The sequence below is a fragment of the Kryptolebias marmoratus genome, linkage group LG1, assembly GCF_001649575.2.
Source record: "Kryptolebias marmoratus isolate JLee-2015 linkage group LG1, ASM164957v2, whole genome shotgun sequence".
Taxonomy (NCBI): Eukaryota; Metazoa; Chordata; class Actinopteri; order Cyprinodontiformes; family Rivulidae; genus Kryptolebias; species Kryptolebias marmoratus.
Window position 1 is genome coordinate 7,764,453 of NC_051430.1, and position 9,851 is coordinate 7,774,303.

Consider the following 9,851-nt stretch of genomic DNA (forward strand, 5'->3'; position numbering starts at 1 on the left):
CTCTGTGATCCGCAGCTCAGAACCACAGCTGTCAGGATCAGTTGTCTTATGTAACATCATTATAAAGTATGTGTTACGTTTCTATTGCACAGTTTAAAAGATTACAAGCTTCGTATAGCTTCGTATTGGACAGGGGCAACACAGTAAAACTGCCTGAACATCTTCCACCCCCCAGCATCATGTATCATACAACTGTAGTTCAGACGTTATTCAGTTACTGTGGAGTGAATAACATTTTGTTTGACTATTCAGCCTTTATTGTTGCTTTTATACACCTTGGAGGTGAATGTTGTCCTGCTGCAATAGCCTGTTACTTCTAGGTAAAGTGTATCTTGCTGTCTGCTCATAAATTATGTTCCCGTAGTCCAATACTGGAGTGAAAACACTGCTCCAATACAATACATGAATAACAGCACTTTGTTTGTAAAAAAAAAAAAAAAAAATCTCCAGTTAACTCTGTCTTCTGCATTCTCACTCCAACTCCCTTCATGTCCTCTCTAACTGCATCCATATATCTCCTCTTTGTCTTTTTCCTGGCAGCTGCATCTCTAACATCCTTCTACCAATATACCCACTGTCCCTCCTCTGCACATATCTAAACCATCTCAGTCTGGCCTCTCTAACTTTATCTCCCAGTCCTTCAACCTGTGCTGTACCTCTGATGACCTCATTCCTAATCCTGTCCATCCTTGTCCTTCCCAAGGAGAACCTCAACATCTTCAGCTCTGCCACTTTCACTTCATAGATTTTACTAAAGTGGCACTCGTCTTGTAATGGTATTCTCAATAAAGTGAAGTTCAAACTACCATAGTTCAGATTTATTTTAAATTCAAAAACCTCTTCAAACTATGCAGACGCAATAATAGTCATAGATTCAAAACGGCTACATGCTTAAAATCTGTGAAAAAACAAAGGACGACGGCCTTTGCATAGAGATTGAGGTTATAATTGTGAGGTTATTCTGTTTCTATATAAACAGCATAAGAATGACTGAGGGGCAGAACCTTGTGGAAGACCATAATTGGTGGAAAAGAGGACTGAGTATTTAAATTTAGAACGGTCATTCAGAAGCCACAATCTTTTGTCAGAACTCGGGGGAAGGAAGGTGTCGTAAAAAGAGAATGTTAAATAGTGTCAGCTGCCTTTAAATTAATTCAGCTCTAAAGCCCAGCTCTTAATGTGTGGAGGCTCTGTAAACATGGGGCGTAAATATAACAGGCAGGGCCGTAGGAAAGCGTGTTAGGAGTAGGAGTGCGGACTGTTTGCACAGAGACGACCTTGTGTAGAAAGCCTGTTTCCGCTCTGAAACGGATGAATTGCTGAATTTTCCGGGCAGACTTGCCTGGACACTTCCTCAGTAGGCGTCCTTGCGAACGCTACAAGAACGGCTCTCACTGTGGATCTATTGTACTGGCTGCTTCCTCACACTGACCACAGCCAAGTAAGCCTTGTGTATGGAACATGTTTCTAGTAAGTTTTAGCTGTTCCTTCGTACTGACTTGTGGTTCTGAAGTGGCTGATGATGTTGTTTTCCTCCCTGTTTTGGGCCTAATGGATACCTTCTCTTGAGCACTCAGTCGTCTTTCACATGGACTCCCTCAGTTCTTTGAAGCTGCTTGTTCTGCAGTCAACTCTCCAAGGATTTGATACAGCTCCGTCCCTCTCTGCTGGTGTTTGTTCACGTTCTCTGTCACAGCCCCTGTGGGTGTCATCCCTTATGTCCCGTCCTTTTAGACTTTCCAGAGGGCCTTGCCTTTATCTTCCCTCAGTTTCCGGAATCCTTTCTTTCCTGTTTTCAAGCTGCGGTAAGCCAGTTAAATGGCCTCCTTTTAAACATACTTTGCTTCACGCTGCTAGACGTCTCAGTTGTCTCCCTTTTTCAGCACAACAGTTCTGATCCGTTCCCTGTATCTGCCAGTTGTCGTACTCAACAACCGTGGTGACATTAAGAAACGTTGTCTAAATATTGGTGATTCAGGGCGGCTGACCGTAATTACAGCCTGCAGAGGCTGCTGATCGTCATCTTGAAAAGGCTGAAGTCACAGGCATGACAAATGTAACTTGTATTCTTGCACTTGTTTTTCCAGAACACACTGGCTGTGAGCGTTGTGTTAAATGTGTGTTGCAACACTGCCCAGACTAACCTGTATTTTCTGGCTTTTTTATGAGCTTTCAGAATAATAAAAAAAGTGCTGCTTTCTAAAATCTGAGACTTCTTAAATTAAAAGTAAACATCACACCAGGCCATCCTAATCCTGAGCACAAAAACGCTAAGCTGAAGGGTACACACTGTATAAACAAGGCTGTCGTGAGCAGGGCACATGTGTTTGCCCTGCCTTTGTTTATCCACTCACCTCACATCATCCCTCTGTGGCTGGGACAGGCTGTATGGTGGATTTATGCTGTTCGCTAGTTTATGAAGGTTAAAAAAGGATTTCTAATGGACATGGAAGAGCTCACTTGTAGTGATTGCAGCTAGACAAGCAAGCACTTTCTCTACAACTGCAGCTTACACACTTAGAATATGTCATTCTGATTGGACATAGATTGATTCAAACATTGTTGGTTCTTTTGGCAGAAGTATTTGGGGGTGTCTGATGTTGGATCCTCTGATAAACTATAATTTGGTTAAACTGTACTTGAAAGTTCAGATACTGCTTCAGATTCTAGTTTTGAAAACAAAACAAAAAATTGTATTTATTTGAGCTGGATGTTCCTTTTTTATCTTATTTATTCTTTTTAATTTTCTAGTTTTAAAAATTATTTTCACGTTTAATACTAAATCTTCTTTCATAAAACACATTCAAGCTGGAACTAAGATGCCTTTTTCCTGTCTCAGTGTGATTTGCATAAGGACTAAGGTGGCATGAAGTCAGCCTGCTGCTGTAACGCCTCTGAGCTGCCAAGGGAGGTAGTCACAGAACCCAAATGGTCAGGATATGTAAACGTAACCTGACATCACAGATGGTCTGTGTGACTAGCCAGCCACGTGGGTTAGAATGGTAGATATCCGACACAGTTTGGCCCCATTTGCACTACTATGATTTTTTTTAAATGGATAATTTTTTTATATGGATAATATTTTTTTTTTCCACCTGGACATTTAAACCAATACACATACTTTGACACTAGGTAGAGAGAATATCTACATTAAAGACATGTCAGAATAGAGAGAAATACCATCTTTTCTCTGTAATATGGAGAAAAAACATTCTTAGTTTGGGTAATGATTCTCCCCAAACTATTTTTTTAATACACTTTGCAATTTTGCATCAAATTTTGATGGGAACAGGATCCAGACAAACTGAGACAGACTCCGAAAAACAAGTGAAAACAGCTCCATTGTTGTTTGTGTTTACTAACTACTGTATTATCATTTCTAAAAAGCTGTGTATCTCCAGTCCAGTCAGACATCAGAAATTAGGTTTTCATAACCTCCCCATTTTTATTTTTTTTTACCTCCACATTTTAAATATAGTTGTTTTTCCCACTCAGAGCTCTTGTTTGTGTGTGAACGGGAGGTGTAAATGCTGCAGAAGATCTCAGTTTTTAAAAATATCTGGTGTAGTGTGAACTGAGCTGTTATGTGATGTTCCCTGTCAGCGCTGCTGAGTTACATACCTCCTCTGTCTCCATTTGACTCGTGCTAAGTGTTGTCCCAGTGTAGCATTTACAGCATTTACTGTATTTATTTAGTTGCTTATGACCTCCAAGTAGAAGCAAGCACATTTTAAGATGTTGAGGTAAATGTATGAACAACCATTTGGCTATTTAAAGCGCCTACAGAACAACATTCACTTTTTATGCATTCTAATACTAAAGGTTTAGTCCACCGTCTGTTTATAGTGTATAATAACCAACCCAAACCTTCCAGTTACGTTTAATTCTCTACTGATATTAGTGCCCAAGTAGAACTAAGAAATGATGTTTCACTCTGGTGTGTTTCCCATGATGCCTCCCTGTGTAAACTACATGAGCTAGCAGTTTTATCAGTTCCCCATGTGACTATTGTGCTTTGTTTCTCACAGACGCTCCCTACATCGAAAACCCTCCATCATATGGCTATGACCCGGAGCACTGTGAGGAGCAGCAGCTTCGCCACGAGCCTCTGTCCTTCTCCGGATCGCCTTCCTCCTCACCATGGCTTCGCTCCAAGAACCGGAACAGCCGAGACACCCAGTCCTCAGGTTCTCTGGAGTCCACGCAGTCGGTAAAGTTACTGTGACCGACAAACCAGATGCGTTGCACTGTGTCTGTCAGCTCACGATGCTGCTGCTGCTGCTGCTGCATTGTCCTTCACTGTCCTCCCTCCATGCTCCATTCCACACATTATCTGTGGTTCCTCTTGCTTTACTGAAAGGTTCTGGACGAGCTTTACTTGTTTTACTGTCTGTGTTTAGTTGAACAGCACCAAGTAGATAAAGTTTATTCTCATTTTAAGCAGAGCCATTTTAAGAATGTAAATGGAAACTTCCAAGTCCTTTTAATGGCCAGTGTTATACTTTTTTCTTCTTTCATCGATTGCAGGTCAGAAGCTTTTCAGTTTTTGGAAAACTCAAACCTGCCAATTCTGATTAAGGGCTATCTAAAAACACTAAAATAGAGTACGTAGTCAGAAGAACACTTTCTCTACAAGCCCTCTATTAAAGATAAACTTTAAACAGCAGTATGCAGTCTAGTATTTGCGATGATTTCTTTTTTGATCTTTTAAATAGTTTCAGTTTTTTGATACTTTATTCATGGCAAATGTTCTTTTTCTAACAGTAACTATTAAACGTTTACATTTACCCTCTGTTTAGTTAAAGCAGACAAAAAGTGAGCTGCACTCAATTATGTCACTCGTTTATGTGGCAAATATACAGCTACAGATGAAGCCACCCATCCTTTTTTTTTTCACCTGCTTCTCCATGCAGGGTTGCAGGGAGCTGGTTTATTTCCAGCAGTCATTAGGGAGAGGCAGGGGACACCCAGGACGGGTCGCCAGTCCATCACAGGGTCACATGGAAACAAACGAAACAACCATTTTCACTCTAGCTTACACCTAGTGACAATTTGAGAGTTGTCAACTAACCTAAAATGCACGTTTTTGGTCTGTGGGTGGAAACCAGGGTAAAACCCACACATGCACAGGGAGAACTCCACACAGAAAGGCAGCAGCCAGGTTTTCAACCTGCAGCCTCCTTGCTGTAAAATAAATCTGTTTCCTCTAAGTTGCCTCTTCTTGTGTTTCTACTGAGTTTATTTTTAAATACTTTTCAGATATCACATACAACTAACTTTGAGACTCCCTCAACAAAAACTTCCACAAAAGATTTTTGTGCTTTTGCTGATTTTGATTCATTTAGGTTGGATTGACTGAACTGGTTTACTTTTATAGAGTTACATTTTTTTTATTTTAAACACGTGTTGTCACATTTGTTTAAATAAGGTCTACAGCAGACTGATTTTGGTTGTTTTCTGTAAAGCAATCCTTTATAAAAAAGGAAAAGAAAAAGGTGCAACCCTGGCTGAGGCACCCACAGGCCAGCAATAAACTCCACCGTGCACCATATAGCTCCCAGATGGGAATACTTTACAGTGTGAAGCAGGGCGTCGCTGAAGAAAGAAAGACTGAACATAGTCAGCAAACATACTGTGGCCAAACAGATGTTAAAAAGAGCCGGCGCAACCCTCCCCCTGTTTCTCTTTTATCTGCGGTGTCCTTATTCTCTGATGTGTACACATGGTGATTTTTAAAGTGGGTGGGCTCAGTATACGGTGTCTTATTCCCCTCATGCATGTAAAAGCAGAGACATGATCGTTCCAGCTAAGATGACTGATGTCTTTGACCTGTTTGACACAACAACTCCTGAACTCGAAACGTATTCATCCGTTTTAAAGATGCTGCATCTGGTATCTGGCGCAGGCCTCTTGGAATGTAAAACTCCTACGGAGTTTCATCAAATCTAATCTTTTTGTGTTTCACAGCCGCTGTGCCTGCGGGTCCACAGTTGTTCGGCTGGTTTGTATGTTATGTTGTCGCCCCAAATCTTCTGGGGTTGGAGAAGGCAGTCTTTTCATGTCTGTCAGGGTTTCTTTTTGTTTTATTTTTTTTTATTTTTTTCTTCCTCCTGTTTTTCTCAGGTGGAGCTGGACCAGGAGAAGGGACTGGAGATGAGGAAGTGGGTTCTGTCAGGGATCCTGGCCAGTGAGGAAACCTACCTCAGCCAGCTGGAGGCCCTGCTGATAGTACGTCAAAACTCCAAACACACGCTAACAGTGCCAACGAGTTTGACGTGTTGAAACAAATGAGGGGAAAAAAACGGTTGTAACTGACATCTAGACCTTCCTTTAAAAAAAAAATGTCTTCAAGGAAATTATTTTTCAGTTCATTCTTAATTGATCTTGTGTGAAAGAAAGAATGAATGAAACTTTTCTTTAAATTCATGTCCAAATAAACAAGGCTGCCCTAACATTCAGCACAGCCAGTTCACAATTCATGGCGTTCTAGGTAATTCAGTCAATAAAATTTTAAACCTTTAAAAAAAACAGTGGTTTGTATTTATGAACATTAGAATAATTACTGAACGGTGTTTATTCTTCATCATGGCGTTGCCCTAAAACGTATATTAACCAGATGTTATTGTTTCTGTTTGTTGGCATTATTTCTGAATCAACAGTTTGTTGTTTTTCTGTCACATTCTGCGACAGTAACCTGTGGAGATCAAACCTATTTGGTTTATGTATCAGCTGTGGTGGCTTCCTTTGGCTTCTGATTAGACGATATGTGACATAAAATACTTAACTCCTGCTTGGTTTTCTTTTCAATAATTAACTGTGGTATGAAATTTCTGAGCCAAATTAGTGACACAAATGTTTTAAAAGGCTCTCAGATACCCCTGATTTGTTTAATGTCATTTGTTCAAGTGATATGGTTTTTAAATAAAACATTGTTAGGGTTAGGAGAATAATGTAGCTTTGTATGGCCTTGTTGTGAGTGAGAGTGTGAATGGTTGTTTGTCTCGTTCGTCTATATGTGGCCCTGCGATGGACTTGCGACCTGTCCAGGGTGTTCCCCGCCTCTCGCACAGTGACTGCTGGGGATAGGCACCAGCTACCCGCGACCCGGAATGGAGAAGCGGTTAAAGAAAATGGATGGATGGATGGATGTATGGCCTTGTAGAGTTTAAAGTGGTGGTACAGCTTCTCGTACAGAGTCCTCAGAGACCATAAAATATATATATATATTTGTTTTTCTTGAGTTACTTACATCCAATGCTGTTAAAATACAACAGGTATACTTCAGGATTATAGTACTGGCTGCTCAGTAGGTAGAAAAGTAAGAATTTGTCATGTTTTGAACAACCACTGCATGTTTGACACCCATATGAGTTGTTACAACATAGAAGGCTCCGTGCGGTTAAGTTAGTTACATTCCTCTCTGTTTACTGTCCAGTCTCATGCAAATGTTGTGTGTGCACTGTCACTTTCTCAGGCACGTCTGAAGCTATGTTTACTACCACACCCGGCAGAATTTCTACAATGAATGAAACATAAAAATGGTGCACGCAGTTTGCTTTCTATATAGTAACATGAAATGACTTCTACCTTGTTTATCCTCTCACCTGAATGGAGTCTAATTATGAAAGAGAAAATGCTTTACATAAAAAAAGACAAAAAAAACAAGCTAAAATGGGTGTTGTTCTTTAGCATGTTGCGCTCAGAGGCGGAAAGAGTACGAAAAATAACGTACATGAATAGAAGTACAATTACTCTGTTGAAATTTTACTCAAGTACAAGTAAGGTTACTTGAATAAAAATGTACTCATAAGTCATTAAAGTCATTAAAAATTTACTTTGAGTAAAAGTTACTTTTTTCCAGCAGGAGAGTGTCTCTCCTGGGGTGGTCAAAAAATTAACAAAATTTAACAATAAATGTTTAACGTAATCATATATTTAACAAGCTTTAGAAGAACGTGTACATTTAGAAACAAAAAAATAAACCGAAGAACAGTCTCACTTAAAAAAACTAAATTGTTGGCTACAGTAAGCTTGTTGTCGCAGCTGCTGCTGCATCTTTGTTTTCCTCATTGGTCATTTTTTAAGTATGTACAGACATGGCTGATTCCTCATTTTTTTTATGAAAAGTGGCCAAAATTAGCCAATTAAAATCACCATTCTATCGTTAGCCAGTCAATCTTCTATTTCCAAATTATCTTTGAAAAAGGTTGGGATTTTGTGTAGAATATAAACAAACACAGAATGCATCGTTTGTAAAATCAGACATATCGAATGCTAAAACAAGGAGAATTTTTTTTTTAATTCTTCTGAAATACCATAAACTCACTCTTTTTTTGCGCTAGCAACATGTTTAAAAGTAGTTGTACCAGGGAACAAAACATTGAACAATTTGTGGTTTCTTGGTGTAGATTCTCAGTCATCCAGAGCTGGGTGATTCTGGGACCTTTTTTGTTTGTTTGTTTGTATTTATTTAAAGGCAACTACATTTTTTTTATTTGTTGAATGCGTTTTGCTTCTCATCCAAGGAACTTTATTAATTCAGTCTGAAAGTGTTCTCTTTGGGCTAAGTTTGTATTGGTTAAAACAACGATAAACAATGTAAAAAGTCAAGATAAAGGTGGGCTTCAGCATTCAGTTAAAGACTTAAAACAATGTTTGTCAGCTTGAATTTACAATAAATACGGAATGTCTTCATCTGTGGTGCATAATACCATTTAAAGTTTAATATCTGTGCTGAAAACCAGACACGAAAACAGTTGTTTTACACATGTTGTTACTGCATGTAAATACAAAAACAAAACTGATTATTTTGAAGTGGCACAGTGCAGACATTTGAAATATAGTTTTTAATCCATTCAGTAACTGTTTAGTAATCAGTGGTTCCCGTTTTTGTGCGTCTAGCCCATGAAGCCTCTGAAAGCTGCAGCCACAACATCTCAGCCCATGCTGACAATCCAGCAGATCGAGACAATCTTCTTCAAAGTGCCCGAGCTTCATGAGATCCACAAAGACTTCTACGATGCTCTGCTGCCCCGAATCCAGGACTGGAGCCACCAGCAGTGCGTGGGGGACCTGTTCCAGAAGCTGGTATGTAGACTTCATCTCAGTTTCACTGGGTTAAAATTCAGAGGTGAACTGAAGGTTTGCTGCTCTCCTATGTCCTCTGCTGTCAAGAATTTAAAGAAACCTTTTTTTTTTTCTCTGAACAAAAAGTAGAAGTGAAGAATGGTATCTTAACTTGTATCTGGAGGATTTAATCCAGGCAATAACTTCAGCGGAAAACGTGTCGTGACGTTGTGCCTGAAGCATTCAGAACTTGTTTTTCCACTTTCTTTAACCCTACATCAACGCAGCGGGAACAAATCCCACAATGTAAAAAAGTAAATATGAGTTCAGTAAAGTACAAAAGATCAGCATGCTTTATATGAATAAAAAAGTTGCTATAATTGTTTTTGTGTAAGACTGAACATAATGAGCTGCAATAAGCTGAGAATAGAATGACTTTTTTTCAGCTGATTTAAATCTTCCTGGATGAGAATAGCCAGCTTAAAATAATAATAATAAAAAAGCTTCCAAACACCAAATATGCTGCTTTTTCATTAAATGGACTACCGTTCAGCATTTCAGTAACTTTCCAAAAGTAATTATAGCACTCTTTAAAAGTCATACCTTGATCTTTTAATGATTTTTAAAGGAGGGGGGGGGGGCTTGCAGAGTGAAAAGGTGGTAGTTTCTGGCTCTCCTTTTAACACTCACATTATCTTGGAACGAACATCTGAGTAGACTGCCTGGAGTCATCTCCTGGTTAGATAAAAAGCCCTGCTTCACCACATAAGAGACAGCAAAGGAAT

At 39.4% G+C, this 9,851-nt stretch overlaps 1 protein-coding gene across 3 annotated transcripts in view; it reads left to right on the top strand.

Annotated features, from left to right (window-relative positions):
• si:dkey-91m11.5 (BCR activator of RhoGEF and GTPase) overlaps window positions 1-9,851 on the top strand; it is a 34,898-nt gene that overhangs the window by 10,097 nt on the left and 14,950 nt on the right. For all 3 annotated transcript variants that reach the window (XM_025005596.2, XM_017414675.3, XM_037975858.1), the window contains 3 exons: window positions 4,029-4,210; window positions 6,124-6,228; window positions 8,902-9,087. In XM_025005596.2, the coding sequence (XP_024861364.1) occupies window positions 4,029-4,210; window positions 6,124-6,228; window positions 8,902-9,087 (473 nt within the window). The remainder of the gene's footprint in view (window positions 1-4,028; window positions 4,211-6,123; window positions 6,229-8,901; window positions 9,088-9,851) is intronic.